Source organism: Rousettus aegyptiacus, unplaced genomic scaffold (assembly GCF_014176215.1).
Source record: "Rousettus aegyptiacus isolate mRouAeg1 unplaced genomic scaffold, mRouAeg1.p scaffold_m13_p_7, whole genome shotgun sequence".
In the NCBI taxonomy this organism is placed as follows: Eukaryota; Metazoa; Chordata; class Mammalia; order Chiroptera; family Pteropodidae; genus Rousettus; species Rousettus aegyptiacus.
Window position 1 is genome coordinate 112,968,456 of NW_023416310.1, and position 24,305 is coordinate 112,992,760.

At 40.4% G+C, this 24,305-nt stretch overlaps 1 protein-coding gene across 9 annotated transcripts in view; it reads right to left on the reverse strand.

The window, feature by feature from the left end:
* AFF3 (AF4/FMR2 family member 3) overlaps window positions 1-24,305 on the reverse strand; it is a 500,129-nt gene that overhangs the window by 377,253 nt on the left and 98,571 nt on the right. For 2 of the 9 annotated variants that reach the window (XM_016157239.2, XM_016157240.2), the window contains exons 2-5: window positions 9,751-9,825; window positions 8,580-8,730; window positions 7,343-7,463; window positions 5,538-6,362 (exon numbers count right to left, since the gene is read on the reverse strand). In XM_016157239.2, coding sequence (XP_016012725.2) covers window positions 5,538-6,362; window positions 7,343-7,463; window positions 8,580-8,599 — 966 coding nt within the window. In that variant the 5' untranslated portion in view covers window positions 8,600-8,730; window positions 9,751-9,825. Of the gene's footprint in view, window positions 1-5,537; window positions 6,363-7,342; window positions 7,464-8,579; window positions 8,757-9,142; window positions 9,213-9,750; window positions 9,826-24,305 lie in introns of all 9 variants that reach the window. The other 7 variants (XM_016157243.2, XM_016157242.2, XM_016157236.2 and 4 more) reach the window with 5 other exon arrangements.

Sequence of the window (24,305 nt, forward strand, 5' to 3'; positions counted from 1 at the left end):
AGTGGCAGAGCAAGGATTTGAACCCAGACTTTGCTGGTCTGCAGGGCCAGGATCCTGCCATTGTGCCCAGCGCCTCCCCTACATGTTTGCAGCTTGCACAGATTTCTGATTTCCAACCAAAGAGCGATGAACTACAAAGGAAGAGGCTTTTCTCACTGGGTTGTATATGACGTTTTCCCAGGGTGAGAGCACTGCTGGAGCACACATCTTTTCAAGTGGCTCCAAATACAGAGGGGTCTTGACGAGCCCAGGGATAGAGTCAACACATAAGGCTGCAGTTTAAGGAAAACAGCCTATATTCCATCCAGATGCTTTCCAGGAGAGGAAGCTTTATGAGAACAGAGAAGACACATGGGGGAAGCCAAGTGGGGTTTGCCGACAGCAACCCCTGACCGGGGCCTGCCCGTGATGACTCCAGCTCTGGGGCCGCCCCCACTGCACAGCCAGGAAACACTGCATTCTAGGTGACCTAAAAGGATCCTCCAGAGAAAGGGTACATACGGGCACCAGCACCTTCATGTGACAGGACATGTCCTATACACACTCTTCACATTTTTCAATGTTATTTTTTAAGTGAGGAAGTGCTTTGCCTTCAGGGCCCCGCTGGCTGAACATCAAAGAACCAAAAAGTATAGAAACATTTCCACGTGCCTGCCTCTGTGTGACCTTCTACAGTATGGGAAATGAGTGATTTCATCCAATATGAGATTGAAGTGCTGCGGGGGAGAACAAGGAGGATGTGCATTCTGAGGTCAGGGGCGCATCACCATGGTGGTACGAAGCCACACTTCCCACATGTGACCTTTGTCTGCAGGGGCTGGAAGAGGATGGCAGGGAGGGGAAGGGAAGGGGGTGGAAATAGTCCGTGACAATTGTGAACTGAGACCCAGGCAGGCCATGCGTCCTCAGTGCATCGATGAGCAATTGGATAGTGTACTTGGATTTGAAAATGTTATACATCTCAAATATAACTAAGAGCTTCAGACTTGAGTGAGTGTGCAACGTACACACTGCCTTTCAGATGCCTTTTTCCTCCAACAGGCTGGTGCCGACTTTAATTTGGAAGAAATCCCATTTTCATACAAAGGTAACCAAGAGTGACAGGAAATGGAGAGCCTAAACCATTTTTCTGTGAACTTTAAAAAATATATCAGTTAATTGCTTTTCTAGGAAGCTATTTCATAGACTCACAGTACTTTATCTTCCTATTCTTATTTGTGGTATTTTAAAATGCCCATTGTGACAATGCTATGATTAATCAATATACCTTAAGCCATTTAATTACTTATTTTAACACTTCTGAGCAACCAAAAATAGTGACTCTGTTCTTGTGGATGAATTATCAACCAAGACTAACACTCCTAACATACAGTCTATGCATCGACATTCAATTTAAGTGTCTCTTTCCTTATCAATAACTAAGCTAAGGGCAGCTGCCAATGGTTTCCTCTCTTCTCAAATGCATTCCATTTTCAGCCATCAGAGACCTCTGCAAGAGCAGTTTCAAATCACTGCTATTTATTAAATTAACAGAAAACAGAAACTAATCTGTATATATTTTGGAATACCACCTGCTGAAGCTATAACTGCCTAACAAACTATTTCAGAGCCTGTGAAACCCATATTTTGTCTCAATGGCACTGAATATTAGGCTTTTTCATAGTAGGGTCCCATTTTTGCCTTGCCTGTATCACCTATAATTAGATATTATTTTTAAATTCTACCAAGTTTGAGGCTAGCATAAAGCACTCTTTTCAAATCTAAAGTTATCATTTATAATAATAATAATTATTATTCCATGAGCCAAAGACACCTTGATGCTAATGACACACAACCTTCAGGGCCTCCAAGGCAGCGGTCCCCCAAGGCTTCAGGAGGGACCCTAGCGATATGTTATTGTCTGTTTTTGTAAACATCTCAAGTGTAAGATGTTTTTCTATTCTTTTGTTCCTAAAGAGGACCCTTAAGATAGTGTAAATTTCAGGTTCCAAAAAACTTACATCAGGCCCTCCAGGTAAAGAGTTCCCAACATTTGAATTTTGAATTACATGTTAAGGAGAAAACATTAATCGTGTGTGTGTGTGTGTGTGTGTGTGTGTGTGCGCGCGAGAGAGAGAGAGAGAGAGAGAGAGAGAGAAACAAAAAATAATTCACTTCAACTGGAAATAAGATTTAGTGTACCCTCCCCTGGAACATTCTAGAATGCATGTTTCAGTCATTCATTAAGTCCCTTGCTCACCAAACAGTAGTCACCCTTCCAAGTGACCCTCCAGGGAAGGCTAACTTAATGAGGGGTGGTGTCAAGAGTAAGAGACTCAGCTACAACAACAAAAATATGTTTTTCATTAAATACAAAACTGAGCTGGGAAAACCAGCCAAGAGGCAGGTGTGTATCAATTAAGGCACTCCCTTGAGGTCTTTAACTTTGACATCAAATTGCACTGAATTTTTCTACACTAATTACCTATTATTGAAGAATTATAACAAATAACTTGCCATGGCAGCAGGCAGAGTGCAGATATTGTAAAGGAAAAAATGAAGATTTTATATAAAGTATAAAATCAGGCAAAAGCTATCCATAAATTCTCAATTTTTAAAAATAACAATATTTTCTACTATAAGGATTATCAGGATGAATGCTGGAAGGACACTTTTAAATTTAGTTTGGACTGAAAGTAATAGAAATTGCAAAGTAAAAGCTACATGCCGGCATCTAATTTATTCATGTAAATTTGTTGGGGGCAAAGATCACGTCTTAAGATTTTTTTTCAATTTCTCCCATCATATTACACCTGGTCATTGATTTGATCGTCTCATAAGTGATGTACCTACCCAAAGCCATACAGCTATATTTGCACATTCCTTGTCTTCATGTCATTTTTATCTCACACTTTGTTTTAGCCCCCAAGTTCTTCACACTGTCAGAAGTCTTGCTCTACAGCTAACATCTTGAAAGAGATGGTCAAAAGATGCAAGTTTCCTTCAGGTCATTTCCTGTCAGTTTCCCTAAAAAACACATTCTTCACCTCCCCAGAAATCGGTCATTTCGACTGAGAGGACATTTTCATACTGGTGGTATCTGTGTGAACAAGTATGGCCAACCATTAATCAATATCTTTTAAATTGTTTTCCACACTGAATTGTTCTCTTCAAAAAATAAAAGTAAATGTTCCCTCAAAGTAAAATCTGATTATTTGATTAAATTCTTCAGTTTCTGTGTTATGAGTCTTAATTTTATAAAACTGCTCTATAAATACTGAATGCTATCCCTGCCAAGGGAATTTCTTAATCTCTTGGAGTAATATAAAAAACTGACAAACAAAAGACCCCTTTAAATTTGAAGGCTGAGAAATGCAGCTTATAAATATACCACCCTGATACTAACTGGGACAGAGTCCTTTCCTTATGATGACCGTGGACTGATGAAACGTAGCCGTGTTACAAGATTTGAATTACCTATTTTCCACATTATGCAAAGCTTTTTGCTAAAACAAGAGCTGTTTATCCCCTCCCTGCAAAAAAAAAAATCCACCAACTATAACTCTGTCTTATGAACAATGCTTCTTACCTCTTTTCTGTCAATGCACGACTGCCCTCTTTGAAGTGCTCAGTACTGAAAGTTGGGAAGAGGGCAGGCTGGCTGGTTCAACGTCATCACATGAGGGGGGAGTGAAACACTTCCTGTATAAAAGCTCTTATTTCTGCCAGCATGACTCTCTACCTCAGGCATTTCTCTCTTTCTATGATTACCAATCACTAGTCCAGTGCCATTCCCAATCCAGAGTCCTGGAAGGGCATCCTGAAAGTGTCCACATTATTGGTGACATACCCAAAAGCCCAATGAAAACTGTATAGTGACCTCCATAAGGCTGGATCAGTGACCAAAACCTGGCTTTTAACCAGAGCTTTAACAACTCATTGGGTTCTGGAATAAACAAACTATTACAGAATAAACTTGAAGTTTCTTTGGTACATAAAAATCATCTCAATAAGAAATCAATTGGGATTAAAATTATAAAGGGATTCCTGATGGTTGCAGTCACATCTGTTCAAGGCTAAGCCACCCTTTATTTGCCATTACAGGTCATCTGATAACAATAACAAAAATCAAAGAGATTGATGCATTCGGTTTTGTAGGTTGGTGCCTAAATGCATTTCCTACAAACGTCTAAAAACATAAATGCTAACAGAAGTTACGTTTTTGCTTCTCTTAATTCCTAATGAACACTTTCTGGGATCCATCGCAAATAAATAATCGAAAGAAGTTACTGGTATACATGTTACTAATTTCCTCATTAGAACCTTTGTAAACAACTCAAAGTTAAAAAAAATGCACACAGAATCTTCTCTTAGGGTAATATGTTTATCTCCCAACTGGCACATGGTGCTTTCTGAGATGATAGTTCAGAAATGGTTCAGCTCAGCCTTGTGAGACACGCCAGAGGAAATGTCAAATCATTTGTTTCATTTGGTTATTCAATCGAATTCAGAAACAATATTTTGGTTACGATTTCACTCTATCTTTAAAAAAATAACTTGTCAAAAAGAAAAACACACCTGGACAGCCCTAAAGTACAGTGTTCCAGAACTCACATTTTACGTCAGTTACTATACCACTCCCCAGCAAAACAAAAACGTGCAGTCATATCACTTCTTCATGTGCTCTTGATGACTGTCATCAATTTGGAATACAGAATGAAACGTGCTTCTCTAAAACAAAACTTCATTTTCAATCCAGATTTCTATTCAAGCAACTAGTTATGCACTCTTTCCTACATCTGTGATTATGTGATTTGCTTGTTTTAGATTCTAATATTCCATGCTTTCCTTCTACACAGTTGAATAAACACTTTCAAATAAAATCAAAATGCAAACCAGGAGGCTGTGAACTGAAAGATTTCACTCTCTTCATATAACCTAAGATGGTTTTGACAGGACACAGAGTCCTGACTTGATTAACATCAATGAACCTGGGTCTTAAATATTATGATATGGATGGGACACCTGAGACATATGAATATTCACCATAATCAGCACTGAATCATTTAACAATCACTTTAAAAATCATTCTGAGGATAACTTTGTGAAGTCTGTCCTGAAACATTTCAAAACTGACCAAAATGTTAAATTTCTGAAATATTTCACATAAAAATTAACCTCTTTACATACTAAAAATTATAGCTTTGGAAGTACTTTTATTTCTAGTAACTGATATATCCACCAATACTGGCTTGTTCACAAAATATCCCTTGAACTATATCGAAGGAGACATCCCTTCTTGAACTAACAGAGACAGACACACAACTTCATTTGTTGGTACTTAAAACATTCTGATTCTAATGAATCTGAGATTTTCAAGAAAGCATTATGTATGTGGACATCCTTCCCTACTACTGGTGACAAATCTCACCAAATAGAAGTTAGTCACACAGTGAAATAAAGAGACGTGGGGACTGAACTCACAACTGCTGGGGGGTGGGGGTTTACTCAGAGCCACTCAGATGCAGGTAAGTAGTAAAGGGGGAAGAATCACTCACCTCCGCCTGTTTGGGGACGCTGAACTTGGGAAGCTTGCCCTTGGCTCTGGTGGACTCTGGCTTGGTGGCTGGGACCCCCCTGTACGACGTGCAGTGCACGCTGGCTTCTGTGGATGACTTAAGTTTCGGAGACTGATCAGGAGCCTGATCCTGGCCATCCATCGGCCGCACGTATGCGGTCGGCTTCTGCTGGCCTAGGCTGGGTTTTGAAGCCAGAGACGGAGGAAAGTTCTGAACACAGTGTCCACTGCCGCTGTGCTTGGCTGCCATTGCAGGGGGCCTTTCCTGGGTCTGAAGACCCACCTCTATGTTGCACACTTGTTTGGCCCGTGGTTGGTGTCTGCCAACACCATCGCCGAGCAAGGTCCTGAGAGAGCCCTGCTGTGCTGAGTGGGAAGAAGAAGAGGAGGAAGGTGAGGACAAAGGGCTCGACGTACAGCGATCAGGTGTTTTGCTAAAGTTCTTAGGGTGAGCAGATCTGTTCAAATCAATCAAGTTGTGTCCGCGCTTACTTGCTCTCTGCTGGCCGTCGGGAGGCGGATGCCCAGCCTTCTGCCAGCCCATGGTGCCCCTCTTACTCTGCAGCACAGGGACAGCTGCTGGTGTGGAGGGTGCAGTGCTGCAGACAGATGAGGGCTGGGGTTGGGCTCGTGAATCTGCAACAAAATGCTCATCAAGCTTGTTCATAGCAGCCTGAGGGAGCCCCGGTTTGGGAACGCCAACGAGATGACTCTGATTAGATCTATCAGTTAAAAAGTCTTTCATTTCATCGTAATTGCCTAAAGTGTTCTGGATCCGGTTGGAGAGCTCATCCCCCTTGTTAGTCTGGAGAAAGAAAACACACCCTGTTGTTAGAGACAAAGGAAACATGGAGGTGGGGGAGGTGCTGGTACTGAACACAGAGCCAGGGCCGCCACATGCAGAATGAGAGCAGACAGCCAAACTCAAAATTGTCGCCTCTGAAGACATCTATCAGTACTCTGCCTCACACCAGACCCAGGAGGCAGGGAAGAGCCTTAGAGTCAACAAAGAAGGCACCGACCCTTGGGGTTGTGTGGTTGCTGAGGACCAGAAAAATGTATTGTCACAACTTCACAAAACAGTCCGGACTAGGACACTCCAAATGGAGGTTTTCCGTTCCTTTTTGCAGTCTCACTGGAAGCTTTTTTTGGAAAATTCAGATTTGGCTCAAATTTTTCTGCTCTCAATTTCTAAATACGTTAATTATTCTTGTTAGAAATCCAGAGTGACAGTCAAAAAAAGTCAGAATAAAGCTTATGCTGAACATGAGGCTAAATGTGCAAGAAGCTATGAGCCCAAACTATCCATACAGCTCCATGCAGCCAAAGATACTAGTGACTTCTGGGAAGGTACTTCATTTTGCAACAGGGGTTATATCTTGGGTCTTTGGTATAAATGAGAAACAATCCAGCAGTTTCTTTCGTACGAGCCTTCCCAGGCACCCTGATACTAGCATGATCCATGTGTGACAATACATAACCCAACCTCTTTCAATAGTGTTTGTTTCCTAACACCTTAGAAAACATAGCAAATGTCACTGACTTTGAAAATGTAGAGATGAAGTCTATATTCTTGATAAAAATCACAGCAAGCAGATCTCAATATTAAACAAGAGTTACACTTTACTGAGCGAGTGGCCAAGTCTTACAGGCATAGACCCCTTTCTTAGTGGCTGGGCTGTCTCCCTTGGGCTAAGTAAATTACGGTTGGCCAACATTTCTGGTCAAGACTGCCATCCCAGGGATCAGAGAGTACGGAGGAGTGAGGGTGGAAAAATCATCTACCTTGTAGGGTTCACTGAAAAGGGAGTAACTGGAATTAAATGTGCCATCATCCTGTTGAGTTTCCTGATTTCTTCTTTCTCGTTCTTTCCTCCGTAACACGTTTCTATCTGGTTCATAGACACTGCATCAGGAGAGAGAAAAGAGAACAACCACACACACAAAAATTAAAGGCTGGTGCCCAATCTGACACTCACTCAAGTGCAGAAGGCTAGTTCCTGGACAAATGGTGATGGTGACAAGAACAGAGATCAGAATAAAGCCAGTCTAATCAAGTAGCATGGGCTCGAGTATCCGATAATAACATTCTCCAGGAGGAAAAAATTCCTGAGGACATGTTCTGACCAGTACTAGACCTCTCTGCCTGATATGTGAAAGAGGAAATATCTAAGCAACTTTGACAGGGGAAAACTGAAAATAATCTTCGGGCAGATGGTAATTACTGTGATGTGTAAATAGAAATTACGAGCATATTTCCTCCCATGACATAGCTTCCAAATGTTACATGGGAATGCTCTTGGCTTTTTTTTTTTTTTTTTTTTTTTGCATGGCTGTGTTTCTGTAGTGATTCTTTCATTAACTAGCCCCCAAAGAGCTGTTAAAACTCCATGCTGCAGTGGCTTTCACAGTTATGAGCCTTCTTCTGATCTCTGTTAATCATTCGAGCCATCACACTGGGACTGAATCAATTCTTCCTTCTGATATATCTGACACTGTCACTCCTCCTAACCAGGAAACATGCGTCAGCAGGAAGGGGTGCAGGCAATGGAAAGGGAGCGGAAACTGAACTACGGTGTGTCGTTAAGGAACCCAACCTCTTTGCTGAAGAAAATTAATGTCTGTTCTAAAATGCAATTATGAAGTGACCAGATACCAGATGACTGGGAGGACGGAGGAAGAAATAGTGTTCTTTCCCCCTAATAAGGAGAAAATAAAGGGCTTAATTCAACTAATCATAAGGAAGTGACCCATTTAGTGAAGGAAGGAAATACACTTATTTTTCTTCAGCCCACTAGATAAAGAAACCTGGCCTCAGTGTAAACACAGAACTAAGGCTACCAATTGTAAAGAACTGACACATCCCTCAAAATGAGCACCATCTTCATTTCCAAGCAGAAGCATTCGTCCAAGCGGCCTCTCTTCATTCTGCATAAGGCTCCCACTTGGTCCATTGGGCATATGCCTGAGCTGGGTGGCTAGAGGACTACCTACTACCTGTGGTTCTCCCCTAACCACTTACGTGATGATGGTAAACCACATGCTCTCTTGGCATCCAGTGTCCTCATTATAAAACACCTCATTATGTGGTGCTATCGTGAGGTCTAAACATGCAGATGGTCCATGAAGGGGCTTCAGAATGGCTTCTGGTGCCCAAATCCCCTGTGTTGCTGCTGAAGGTTATTAATAATGAAAGGATCTGTCAATTCAAAGAAACTTGTGAAAATAGGAAGGTTTTTAGTTTTGTTTTTTAGCTAAATTACTACTTTCAATAAAAGAGAGGATGTTTGTGCCACATAGCTATAGAGGACACAAATAAAATAGTCAAAAAATAAATACTGCTTATCCTCCTAGCTCTGCCCATGTGGCCAGAATATTCTTTGAATTCACTAAGGGGCAATGCTAACTGTGCTTCTGGCAAGGCAGTGAGACACTGTACATAAACTGAAGAGTAGGGAACGTCAAACTACACAGACGTGCAGCCTATTAGAGTTTTAATCCATCCTCAGCACATTACCCAAGTTGTTAGATTTGAGAGTCCAACCAGGGACCTCATGTAAAGGGTGGCTGCAGCCACAGCCTTACCAACTGAGGAGCTCACAATTCCAACATCGTGATCACTGAGAACCCTCGGGGGTGGCTGAAGTGACGGCAGCTGGCATAAGGGAGGCACAGAGTAGAAATGACACTTTAGTCACAGAAGCAGGCTTCTAGTTCAAAGAAGAGAGTATGACCGTCCTGCCCTGCTTGTGACATTTACAATATAAAACCCCAGCTTTCACAAACATTCCATGGCTTTCAAATGGAGACATCTCTATGGACACATGACTCATGCTTGAATGGACATGAAGTGAACCACATGTGACCAAGAGGCAAGGTCTAGCTTCACTGCAAACTCACTAACTTTTGGACCAATACCAGCACTTGCAGTCAAAAAAAAAAAAAAGCTTGTGTGGCATGCATTGCACTTCTTCCTCTCTCCTGCACTCACAGCCACCTGTGAGGTACCTACTGTGGGCAACCCCGGGTACAGCGACTTCAACAAATGTCTTGCCACCCTGAGCCAGGTCAAGCCACCCAAAAACACAAGACTGGAGTGATGCACAAAGTGGCCTCATGTATCATGGAGCAAGCAGTTGGTCATTTAGGGTGATTTCGGGCTTCCGAGGAGGCCCCCATGCCCAAAATCATACCTCCTACATCGGCTGGCTGACGACTGGAACTCCAGCACTAGAGATTCATTCCTCTGGTTTAAGATGTCTTCACCCCTGTAAGAAACGCAGACACCACAAAAAGGGAAAACATGGTGAACCCAATCAACCCTTGAATCTTAGTGAAGGTGACCTTGTCCACTTTCTTCCCAAAGGCCAGGGGGAAATGGCACAAGGGCACCAAGGTGCAAACAGGAGGCGGGGCAATAAACAGAAGGATAATGTGAAGTGTAGCAGCGAAAAGACACTTATGAACCCCACCCATGTTGCAATGGGGTTAGGTATTTAAGGCAAAGGCATCAGGACAAATGTTGAAGTCACGCAGGCAGATGTCAACTAGCTGCATTTCCAGGGACAGACTAAGGATCACTTCTAAATACAGAGATTGGAGGCAAGGAGGAAGCTATTCTTCCCTAACTAACCCTGCCTCATTCCTCAATCCCTTTAGGCTTGAAGATAACTGAAAGTATCCCAATATGCAGACCACCGCCATCTAAAGTTTTCTAAGGAGGTCCTGCCTGAACATCCAGTTGATGGAGCCTAACACCAAGGATTCTAACATCCCCGGGGCCATGTACACATAACTGACCAATAGAAATGCACTGGATATCTTTTATAGGACCACCATGAGGCCCGTGCCATACAGTAACCTCTGCACCATCAGATGAAACTGAAATGACCAAAAATGACAATCATCTCCCTTCAACACCTTCCTTCCCAGCATTTTCCCTCTTCCTTCCATGATGGGCAGCCCTCTGGTCTCCACTGAGCATGCAGCCCCTCCAAATGGCAACTCACCCACTCCTTACACCCTTAACTGGAACCACAACCCCCACACGTCACATCAGGTCTAGGGAGCTAAAATGTCACTCACATAAAGCAAATGTCATTGGAAGAGAAAGTCTGGACTTGCTATCCCCCATTTCTCCCTAACCATCTGAGTTTTGATCTCTTCTACCAACACTAAATGTTTTGACTCATAAAGACAGTATCTTCTTGACAGCAAATCTGCCATCCTACTAATTACAAGTGAAATCTGTGCAGGTCTCCACAACCCTGGAGAGTGCCTTTCTCTTGAGTGTCACTGGTAAAACTCGGCCCTCTTCCCAACTCTGCCATTCAAGCAATGTGAGAATCATGCCATTGGCTTTAGAAGCAAAGGAGCCTTCACCATGACAGGCTGACAGTCAGGTTAGCTCCCCTGGGGCTGGTGACTGAAGCTGTATAGAATTCCAGATCCTGGCAAATACATACATCAGACTCAGTGAGAGGCCTTGTATTATGAGCTATGTTTCTTTATTATTAGCAGATGGTAAAATTTCTATAGTCTGTAGAGTTGTTCCTGATTTCTGTTGAGAATTACAAGAATCACCCTCCCCAATGTATGCCATTAAAGGTATTTATTTATTTCTTAGGAAACTGGAGGCAGCCAACTGCATCATATTATTTATTTTTTATTGAAAGTGTTTAACAGTTCAGGAAATGGAGCTTTGTAATCTACTCCTTTTAAAAGCTGTTGATTTCCAGAATTAAAGACAAAAGCCAATGAAAAAATGTATAAACCTCTTCTATCATTTCCCATTTATTTGTTTTTAATCTATAAATTGAGGTATCTCCTAAGGCAGCGGACCCCTTTTTGGCACCATGGACCAGTGCTCCTATGAGAATCTCTCTTCATAATCTGAGGCGGTGATGCTAGTGCTGTGGAGCAGCTGCAAATACAGATGGAGCTTCACTCGCTCACCTGCCACTTACCTACTGCTATGCAGCCCAGTTCCTAGCAGGCCACGGAATGGTACCAGTCTATGTCCCAGGTTTGGGGACCCCTGTTCTAGGGTTCAGGCAAAAGCCAATTATGCTGGTTGAGTAGGAATTGATGCCCAAATGTGATAGTATCGTCATTTCCAAAATTAATGTATTCTTGATCATATGGTAACATCAGGGAAATAAATAATGGTGATACCTTAGAACTTGATGGCTTCTCTCTTTCACTAAGCTCAAAAATTTTCACATATATGTCCCATAATTATACTTACAATGTCTCTTGGAGAAAGACAGGGATGATAGATTAGGTTAACTTTTTTAAAGATCAAGGAACTCAGGATAAGAGTTTGATCATTAAAACGATGTCATAAAGAAGACATTAATGTAGAAGGAAGGGCAATGTCCAAAGCACTTTCTTCACCCCTGTCCAGGGAAGGGGAGCTGCCTGTGAGCCAAGCGCACCACACGCCAGTGTCTATAATTGCAGTGTCAATAAACAGTGAGTACAAGCCCCACAACAGCAAAACAGAACCGACAAATGAAAGGAAGCTACTTCCCATGCAGAGAGAAGTAAAAGGAAAATTCTAGAATAAAGGCTGAGCCGTTATAATTTTTTATGCTCCCTCCAAAAAACAAAAGACAAAACTCAATCTCCCTCCATAGCACGTATGTGCATGCACACACGCACGTGCACGCATGCACTCACACATACGCGCGTGCGCACGCGCACACACACACACACACACACACACACACACACACACAACATCCATGTAACAGAATACTGGAATAGAGGGAAAATAAAGAAATAAAGAAGTTACAGAGTCTAATGAAAGCCAGCTAGGGCTGCTGGTATCATCGCTCTCATCAAATCCCATGCATTCACTGTCAGCCCGCTCTAACCCTTGCCCAAACTGCCCCACTGGAGAAAAAGCCGCTGGAGCTCGTGCCACCTGCCCTTCAAGCTGAGCCCCAGATTTGACCCAGCAGACCCAGCTGGATAGGAAAAATAGCTTTCTTCCCTCCTGTGCTGACTCATATGCATTTGCTACGGAGGAGGCTTTCAGCCAAGGGTATATACAGCTAATTGCGTCTCTTGACTAGAATCATCAGTGTTTTAGTCTTTAAAAAAAAAAAAAAAAAGAACATTATCCTACATAGTGGTGTGTCTCCAGGGTTCGGGTCTGGGAACAAGAAAATTCAAGGAGAAAAGAATGAACAACTTTTCACCTGTTTTGAAGAATGTTATCCATGTTTTAAAAATATTGAATTACAGAAATTCAGTATGTTCTGTTCTCCATGTTTTAAAAATATTGAATTATAGAAATACGATGCATTTTAGTCTAAAAGCATTTCCTGAATTTCACAGTGTTAGATGCTGGGGACACAATTAGAGCTGTGACTGGCCTTTCCTGCCACTAAGAAGCTGACAGTCTAAGGGACAAGGGAGAAGCAGAGGAGGAGGAAGGGAGCCATTCTAAGCAGAAAATGTTGGCATTGTGTGGTCAGGGCCCTGTGGAAGGGGGCACAAGGAATCAAGATTGCTTCCTGAAAGAGATCATCTTTGAGTTGGGCAGGTGGAAGAGAAAGAAGGGAAAAAAGGGGGCTTAAAAGTACAAGACACAAATTAATATTAAATGGCCTTTGGTGGCCCTTGTTCTCCCCATACCATCTTACTTCTTTAACCAGCCGGAATTTCACATTTAAAGTTCCATTTCTTTGGTTTGCTCCACTGCTAAGCTGTCATCACTACCTCATCCTACATAAGTTTATCTGATCCCTTCCTGAAAGCAGGTTTGGTCTGGCATAAATAAATGAATAAAGTTTCTTTACGGCTTGCATCAGGCCTGGCTTTGAATGGCTTGCTCATAGAAGAGACAGTCTTTTCTGTCATGGCACATTCATGGCCCTGGTACCACATGCTAACCTGCCCCTGGGATGTGGACTGGTGGCCACAGTGGCAGACAGAAAGAAAAGGAACCAAGTGGAGGGGAGAAGAATGTTTCCCAGAAACTCTCCTGCTCTTCCAAGAAGCAACATCAGCAACTATATGTAATTAAAGAAACTTAATCAAACACTGTGAAATTATAACAATTGCTTTAATGAGTCAAACTAATTAACATCCATTGTTATTTATAAAGCAAACAATAAAAAAAATTCAGCAACCCTTTCTTAAGTCAGAAAAGCAAGGCTGCTGAAATATACTTGATTCCTCAATGTACATAGCTGGTGGGCTGAAAGATGGAAGGGAGTGAGCAGGTGACTGAAGCAAGTCGGGCAAAGAGAAGGCGGCTGGAAATGGACCTTGGTGAAAAGGCAAGGATTCCCCCAACTGGAGTCCCTCAAGGCCTGTACTGTTGTAGTCATGGTGTTGGTAGTGGTGAGAGCAGTGGGAGTGGAGATGGTGATGAAGGTGGTGATGGTGGTGATAAGGGTGGTGGCTGTGGTGAAGATGGTGAGGGTGATGATGATAGTAGTGGTTACAGTGGTGACGGTGACAAGGTTGTTGGTGAGTGCTATCATGGTGATAAAGTTGATGAGGATGATAGTGGTAGCAGTGGTTGTGGTGGTGGTAGTTGTGACAAGGGTGGTGGTCAGGGTGGTGGTGGTTATCCTGGTCATGAAGATATGGTGATGGTGACAGTGGTGGCTATGGGGAGAGGGGTGGTTGGTGGTGGTGATGAAAATGATGCGGAGGGTGTGGTGTGGATGGTGAGGGTGATGGTGGTGATGCTGGTGGTGAGAGTAACGGTGAGGTTGGCAGTAGTTAAAGATCTGCTTAGGAATGAGAAACGCTCAACAGTGCACATAACCAACGCTTAAATACTAAAGCACTTTACTATGCCCCTGCTTACTCATACCAGGATTTCCTTTTTGAGTCATGGAATTCTGGCTGCATGCCTGTTCACTCTATTCTCCCCTAGCAACATTACGTCACTGGCTCACGAGCAGCTTTGTAAGTGTGACCCCCAGTGTTACTTCTACCATGGATACCTCAAAAAGGTCAGTGCAACCTTACTTGTTTGTCTCTGACCACAAAGGTTATCTCAATCTTAATTTAATTTTTAAAGTGAGAGCACTTACAGACTTTAGCGCTAGGGCTGCTGATCTGTTCTACCAGTATGGGAATAGGATCGAGGGTGTTCTGTGCCATAATCAAGTCTCCTGTACCACAGCTTTTGTTACACTAGGAAACAGAAATGTGTCTGTCACAAAGTAACAAACGCCCATTGACAACTTTAACCCATAGATATTCCAAAGAAAAACAGCCTTTTGGGATGACCTAGGCCCTCTTCCCAGACCCATATTAAATTTTTCTAGTAATGATAACTCCTTTTTATTACTTCATGTAGCCACTGCACAGAGCACTTTACATGCATTATTTCATGGAGTCTTTGAAAATCTGGAGACATTATCCCCATCTACCAATGCAGTTAACTAACTGTCCAAGTCTCACAGCCAGTGAGCAGCAATGCTGGGGTCTGAACACGGGCAGTCTGGCACCAGAGACCAAACACTTAGACTCTGCTCTGCTGGCTCCCCAGGGAACATGTTCAATGACAGGCTTTGACAAATGGGAGCCCCATCCCATTAGTGAATGCCAACCAGAAGGGTGTGAATTTTCAGATCACAACAATTTCAGCTCATTCTTCTAAGCTGCCTAGGTTGGTATACATGAAGAATTCTTCTAAAACCTATGCAATATAACTGGGATAAGTGATTCAATGAGTCAGCACTAGCAATTAACTAATACTCCAATCCCTGAGTTCTGTACAGTGAGTTCCTTAAGGATTAGGGGATACCACAGCGAGTGCATCTTAGAGTTAGCACAGACAAGCCACTGCTGCAATATAGTACTGGATGCTTTTCAGTTCTTTACTGACAGCTTTGCATATCCAAGGGTTAAACACTTTTCCTAAGGGACCCTAGGTGTTGGTGCCATTTGAACAGGTGTCGAGTTCTAATGGAATTGTTCATGATAAATAAACCACCAGGCTGCATGACAAGCAGCTTTCAAAGCGACTTTCCATACAGTATCAACCGCAGAACTTAATTTGAGTTTCTTAATGGCATTTTTCCCCTTTACAATATAAAAGAGCCTTGGGATGAAGCAATTACTCTGATTTCCCATCATCTCCTTGGTACAATGTAAAGATTCAGTGGAGCCTCACTAAAGCAGGCACTTAACCCAAGGCGACCCACCTGTACAGTCCCTACTTATAATGTTTCAAAGAAGGCTCTGCCCACAGAAGTACAGAGCCAGCATCAACCCACGGTCCCAATAAGAAGGAGCCTGACTCCCAGGGCTTTTTGTGTTCAAGCCAATAAATTACTTTTCCTCCACCCAACGCTCAGGTAAATTTCATTTTCACTTTACTGCATCAGTTTCTAAACTTTAGCTTCTAAGAATTTTCAAACCATATACAAGAAGGGGCCTATTTCAGAGAATGCTTCTGCTTTGACTTTGATCATGCAACCCATGAGCTCAGGGTCATGGACATGGTACCTTAAGTATGCAGGCAGAAGGAAGACTGAGTCCTCTCATGTGACTTCCTAACATCAGCTGGGTTAGGCTCTTGGGCACAGAAACCCTGAAGCCCCAAACGTTAGCCAGTAAAGAACGGTCCCTGCTCTTTCTGCGTCCAACTCCTTCACTTCTTTCCTCCCAGAAGCACTAGTGAAAAAAGCACTATCTGGTTGAAGCAGGATTTCTGAGAGAAGAGTCTGCTTGGGCCACTGCCATGTGTAGAACCAAAATAATTTACCTATGAGGTACAAAACTAGCCCCAGGCTAGAAAGAACACAAACAGAGCTAACTTTATGGGAAGGTAGGATTCAAAGGATTTATATGCTTTCTGATGTCTAATCAGACAGGCCAACCATGAGAGTCTGCCATGTAGACAACACGGATGGAAACTATTACAATGGAAATGAACTCATCAAGAGGGAAAGAGACCCTGTTTGGAGATAAGAATGGTGTGTCTTAGTACAGGGCAGGTGATCAGCTTAGCTGGGAGTCTCGGTGGATAAGGAGGGCAGGAGAAAAGAAAGAAGACACTAAAAATCCTCATCATCTGAAAGATAACTGTATTCCCAGTACTGAGAATACTGCCTAGCACAGGTGGGCACTGAAAAAAAGGAAACTTTAAAAATATATGCCTTTTAAACAAATGATTGTTTAACTTTTTTCTCCTTCCTTTTGAAAATTTAGCCTACATACATACCACAATTTGAACAAACAGAACAAAAATCTACTCGATCCTGGATCCTATAATGTCCTTTACGGTTACAGAGCAAATATGAGAATCATAATAACAGTAATACTGGGGAAACTCTTTGGTGCTGAAGAGTTTGCAAAAAAAGTTTTATATCTTATTTATCCCTCTCATAAAAACCTGTTATATAGTCCTTACATACACAATACATGAACATGTAAACATAAAAATGAAACAAAATCTGTGTGCCATAAACATTCTTATGCTCATTTTACAAAGGCCTTTCATCAATGAAAAAGTGGAGCTTAGAAAATTTAAGTGATTTGCCTCAATAATAACTGTTAGAATCAGAATTCTAATTCAAAGCTTCATAGTTCTGAATATTAAAAACAATTTTTAAATAATATATTTTTATTAAAAAGTGCTAACTTAACATTTGCTATATACAAAGCACCAGCTGGACACAAACATGTGCCCATGGCCCCCACCCTGACACAGAGATGCTTGTGGGCATTCTTCTAACTTCTCATAGTGAGAACTCTGTAGTCAACTAAGCCTAACTTAGATAAAGATGTTAAGAATTATGAATTATTTGAACTCTACAGTTCTATAATTCATTCTGTGCTAATGACACTAAAGATGATTAATTCTAAATATCCATATAATACAGTGTGTTCTGACACAATGGGTCTTTCTATGGCTGATGTATCACTCACAAGTCCCAATTTTAATTAGACATGTAATCTATCATAAAAATATTTTATTTGATCCCCAGAACATTAGGAAAATCATATTATGGGGGTGCCTACACACGATGATAATTATCATAATTCTTTAGAGAATGTTGTAAAGAGGATACTAAGTTCACTCTAACAACATATTTGCTTCATGTCATCTTAAAATGTCTTCACTCCCTCTTTGCCTTCTTTCCTCTCTTCCCCTACTCCTTACTTTTTCTGTTTCTTTATGTTTCCCATACACAACAGAGTAAACCCAATGTCTGTGGTATTAAGATACATTTATTAATGTGAAGAAAGCCTATAAGGAAGGTTTTTCTTTCTCAAATGCTGTGCACAGAACAAAGAGTTAGGTACTCCAGGGTGCATAGGGTCAGGCAATAAATGCCATAACATAAGGAGAGATGGAAGGAGACATCTCACATCTCTCCTTGTCTTTAATCTCTGCCAATTCAAAAGCAATTAGCCTTCTGCTGAGTTAGCACGAGGATTCCATTCTCTGGGTTTCCATCTTGATTTCCCAGCTTTCTGGATCTTTAGGGATTTCTCCTTCACCAGACTTTAGAGTCCACGCCTCTCAAAATTAGCTAAGAACATTGCTTGGCTCACAATAGGCACTCAGTTACTGTTTATTGAATGAATAGATAGATGGATGTACACATGAATCACCAACTCCCTCTTGTCACTAAATAGCCAGTAAGGAAAAGAAATACTTTGAGTAGATCTGTCTGCTCATCTCAGGACAGGAAAGCACATGCTGTGATATAGAAAGACTTTTCAGGTACATTCTGAAAGAAGCAGTCTCAAGGAGTTGAAAAAACTAGGTTTTACCAAATAATTTTTTAATGATTTACACAAAGAGACATGGAAGTGTCATGTTGTCCTTTTGCAAATAAAAGTCTATCTGCATTAACAGAAGATACTATCATATCTCAGTGGAAAGCATACCAGAAAATTACTGAACTTGAAGCTTTCCTGAATAAGCAGCACATGATTCAAGGTCAAGTTGGAATTACAAAAGAAGGAAGACACAGCAAATCCTCCCACTGAACAAGAAGAATATTTCCTACCACCGGGCCCATAACTTCCAAGGACCTTCAAAGATACTAACACTGGGCCAGGAACGGGGAGACCTAGGCAAGGCCCAGCCACAGACAGGTTGGGTAAGACCCATTCCAAGCCTGAGGACCTCATCTCAAGCAGGGCTGCAAAACCAATCCATACACTGACTGATCAGTGAATGCAGAAGTTTTAGAAAATGTTAAAATGCTCTGCCAGGATGAAATATTATTAATCACCTGGATGGAAGGTAACTAAATACCTAACATGCAGAAAGAAATATAATTCCTTACCCATCGCAGATAGGTAGCCTGAACAGGCTGCTCTTAAAAACTGACATTAACCTAGGGATTTCTTATATAGGAATACACCATTCAGGTGTGTTATTTATATTATAAAATTAAACAAATTTAAAACCAATTAGATATCATACTTAGAAGACTAGTTAACAAGTGACAGTGCTGCATACCTTGCCAACCATGGGGGCTTGGACCTAAATGCAGTGACAAGGAGAATACCCAGCACATATGTATGATGCACAGACAAGAAGCTACAGGATAGCATGGACAATACAGTTTCTTTTACATAAAAGAACGTGTATGTTTCGAGATATATATAAATTTAAAAATAGTTGTCTCTGAGGTAAATGATGGTGTGCCAGGGGCCGAAAGGAATTTATATTCCTGTCTTGCTTGGATGTTTTACAAGTACACATTACTTTTTAAATATGTAGCATTTATTTTCAAAACACTGACAGTGTAAAGTTTTTATTCATTCTTCCCCTTTCGAACTACCTGTAAACATGCAAAATGTAAGGCAAGAGTTAGTCAATATAGTACAGGAATATGTCTGGCTCTCCTACCAAGCTAAGCCAGTTTTCTCCATTCCCCTTCCCTCCTACCCTCCTCAGTCTCACTCTTTCCACAAAGCTAACCTACAGACTTTAATCCAACCAAACTCCACATTGAGAAAGGACTTTCTGAATCTCTCAGTAATGCCTCTGTATTTAGGCAGGCAAAAAAAAAATCACTGTATTCATCCTGATAGCAACTAATAGCATCCACTCTGGTATAATCTGAGTCTCAGACAAATACTCTTTCTGATTACCAAGGAAAACTCAGAAGATATCAGGTCATCTGATACCAAGTTGGGAACTTCTGTTTATGGGCTCAGCTTGTCTGCTTATTCTAAGAAATACAAAATTGTAAGACTATAAACCTGGGTACAGAAGTATCTGGAACTTTCACTTTATAGTGTACTACCAGGTAACCTCAGAAAGGGTTTACTGAACTGCCAAGGCCCTCCTGGAACTCTGAGCTCTACTCTTATTAACTATCTATTCTACTCCCTTGTTCACCCTGTCCCATCCTCCTACCTTCTAATTTCATCCATACACAAGATTTTGTGTAAAAGTGTCTCCTTGTCTAGTCAAACTTTACTTGCTGTTTGAGGAATACTATTATATTTATTATTTCTTTTCAAGTGAGTAATTAAATTGGAATTTTAGATTAAAAAAATTATCCTTCAGATTGTAACATGCATTTCTTGTTCCAAATACTAATATTTTAAGCAGTTGTCTCTGAAGAGTATTCACAAGTCTTACAGAGCAGGATAATATCATCAGTAAGTGTAAAACCATCCCTTAATATTAATATAAGGTATATTACATTTTCTTAATCATAAAGACTGTGACTAACAGCATCTCTTTATACTACAAAAATGTTGGTAATTTCACAACTCCAATATGCCATTTTCTATCCATGTCAATTATTTTCTCATGCATATTAAATTCACCAAAGAAAGAAGGGTAAACATGTGAAAACTGCACATTCTCACTAATAATTAAAGAAATGCAAACCAAATAAAAATGAAACCATTTTTACCTACCCAGTTGGAAAATTTTTATTTTTAAATGAGTTGGAAAACTAATATTCAATCCTGACAAAAATTGGGTGACAGTGGTATCTCCCACATGGCTGGAAGGAGTGCAGATCAGGACAGAGTTCCTGAGAACAACTGCACATTTTGTAATACATATTCAGAACCTTTAAAAGGAGTCTTTTACCTTCCTAATCTCATCCTGAGTATCCGCCCAAAGTACAATACCAGCACCACAACAATGGTGGGTTCATGTCAAAGAGAGACAGGAGCCAACTGAAAAGGTTTCCAATGGCCAAAGCTGAAGCAATTGAGCAACAAAATAAAGCAGCATCAGATTATAACCCAAAGTATAAAAGAAATATCCATGAGCCCATATTTGTATAAAAAAGTAAATTAAAAATAGGAGAGAACAGATAAATCTCCCATGCAGAATAACTCCAAGTAATTTATGTGCATACTCCACATTTGGGGAGGTGAAGCACTCCTGAAGAACTACTGCTACATGCAACACAAATAAACTTCAAAAATGTGAATACTGAGTGAAAGAAACAATAGGGAAAAGAGTACCATATAATCCTATCTGTACGATGTACAAAAACAAGTAAACACAAACTACAGTCCTGGAACTGAGGATAATGGTTATCTCTGAAGAAAAGAGAAAGGACAATGCTTGGAAGAATGCCCAAAAGAGATTTCTGAGATTCTGGCACTGTTGTATTAAACTTGATCACTAATCTACATTCCATTAATGATCTGGATCAACTCAATGACTTAAACTTGACCATGACCTCGTACTATGCATGAAATCAATTTCAGTTCAGGAAAAATAATCTGAAACTGATTTTGATGTAAATATAGGGATCAGTTTATTTTTTTCCATATGGTGAGCCAAATGACCCAGCAGTATTAGTTGAAGAGTTTGTTATTTTTCCATGTGGTTCTGTTCTTGGACTCTCTTTTCAATTCCATTTGTCTATTTGCCTATCCCCATGCAAACTTTACTGTCTTAATTACTATGGCTTTATAATATAGTCTTGATATTCAGTAGAGTCAGTCCCACAACCTTATTCTTTTCCAAGATTGTCTTGGATTCCTGTCTCTTTCTATTTTTTATACATATTTTGGAATTAGCTTGACAATTTCCACACAATTCCACACATAACTGTTGGGAGCTTCTTTGAGGACAAGTACTCATTGCCTTGCATATGTTATGCCCATATTCCTTCCCTTTCCAAATCCCAGAGCATAGTGTTTCCCTTCACCTGGGGTTCCTGAGTGGAGTCAGTGTCACAAAGAACCCCCATGCCCATTAATACATTATGAATGTGCAACATGAGCAAGAAATAAATGTTATTTATTGTAAAAAGAAAAAAAAAACTATATGGTCCTAAAAATCCTATGGCCCTGGGGAAGTAGGAGGGGTCAGAAGAAAAAGATTAAAGAATAACTCTGGATTTATTTTAAATATCTGAGCTACAACGATACACACTCACACACACAGTATGAGATACATGAATTATGAATTGTATTTGGAACATCTGAGTTACTTTCGACTCTCTGAAATCAAGCTATTTACCAGATGGCAAATTCTGGAAATAAATGTAAAATATGCAAAAAAAAAAAAAAAAACTGTCTGACTTTTACATGAAATATAGAACACCTAATTATAACTTCACATTTTAATTTTAAGAAAACAATATAGAATTTTTATTTTTAATACCAGCTTTGAATGATCATCAATTTTGGTTTGCAAAAAGGTCTATGTTTTGCAAGCCAGTCAGTATTTCCCACTTATGATTTTTTTTATTGGACAATAAAAGCCATATGGCCTAAGAATTAATCAAGATTAATAAAAAAATATGCGAATTCTTATAATACAATGTGCCCCTAAACTTTTAAGAACCTCTGCAAAAGCTTTTTGTGTATATCAAGTTAAGATTTACTATATAACAAAATTATGTAGTAATAATACACAATCTTTATCTAAAGTCTTATGATTCTTCAACATTTATCCTTGCTACAATGCAGCACATAAATCATGCAGGGGAATTCTCATGATACCTATTAAATAGGGCACAGAATTACTTTGATTTAATTTTCAATAAGAAGTGAAGCAGTAACTTGTTACTTTAGATGGGCAAATCAATATCAAATGCTTGTTCTAAGACTGGGTATCACTCTAGTCATGTAAGCAGCTTGAAAACCTGAAATATTAGCACTGGCAGAGCGACTACTCTATTTGGTTTCCAAAGGTTTTCCTGTGTGACTCTATACTTACTTTTATGCCAAAGAAAATCAATTTCTTTACTCAACTTGTCAATCAGAAAACACATATAGAACAGTGGTTTTGTTGGAACACATAAAAGTATACTGAATAATAATGTAAGATGAAATGGAAATATAAAATGGCACTACATATAAAATATACAGAAAATTAACATACATATAATAGAATTAACAAACATATGACTATAGACTTAAATGCAAAACAAAATACATAGACATTAAAACTAACTGACAAAAATCAGTTGATCTGATTTCTTCCCAACTTCAGTGTTTGAATACCCTAATCCCTTTTCAACTCAGAATTTAAAAATAAAAATAAATAAAACAACAACATTAGAATAACTAGCTTTTCCCCTTACAGTGAAAGTCTACATAAACCTAATTTTCCTTTTTGTTTTTTTATCCACGAAACTAAACTTTCTAGTGGGATAATAATGTTGACACATTTATATCAGATATCAATGAAGAAAACATTTCTCTTTAAAATGAAAAGACTAAGTGACTCTAAATTACACTTTACAAAACAACCAAGAAATATAGATGTCTGGCTTTTGATCTAGTGTTAATAATAGTCCCAGAAAGGTATACACTGGAAACCAAGGTAGAAAGCAACATTGATCTAATTATTACCCAAGCTCCCTCATTCCATTAAAGTCACCTGAGTTCACCATGCATGAAGTATTAAATGTCATCCACATTAACTGCCTCGTGTTGAGTTTCCTTTTATTTTAATAGATGAGTACTGTTAACCAATTCTAACTCTAAAAAGTGAAGTCTGATCAAGAAAAGGAGTCGGATTCTTCCTTGTCCTATTGTCCATTCTCCTGTTGATCATCATGTTCCCCAAATGAGCATCCTCAAGACCACCAACGAGGCATTGCACTGCTCCATACCACCATCAACCATACGTGCCCTTGTGCCAACTACCGCTTTCTACACTGGTACTATGGCCAACTTCCTCTAGTAAGATTTTAATCTTCAGGCCCCTGTGGAGTCACAGGTATGTACAAAGTAGAACACCCTTAAGGATACTCAGGCTAAGAGCCAATCTTCCTTTATACCAACTCTGTCAAACAAGGGTGCTTAGGAAGCATGTTTCACCCAAGTACCAGCAACCTGCACCAGGCTATACTAACGTAACCTTCACTGAACAAACTGACCTCTTTCCCTATCCAGGAATACCATCAGTGTGCAAGGAGCCCTCAAGTATGAATAAATCATATTTATTCATACCAGCCACACCAATTAAATAAAATGACTGCAGCAGTGTATGATGACTCTTAGTGAACAAAAGATGACCACATTCCTATAAGTGAAGCACCTCATCATTTTTCAACCAGTCTCAGTCAAGAAGTTTATGGGTGCATAAACTGGAAGGTATGGGGCAGTGGGAAGGTCACTACTTGGTCTCACAGGGTCTGGGTTTTACCTCCAGCTCTGCCCGTCACTTTGCTTAAGCACTGCAAAGGCAGGAACCTCCCTTTACATCTACACACCCTCAGTACCTACTGCTGCTCAGCATACTGTGGGCCCTGATGAGCATTTGTTGAATGTAAGAAGAAGAAAACATTTTGTGCAACCCTAGACACCTGTC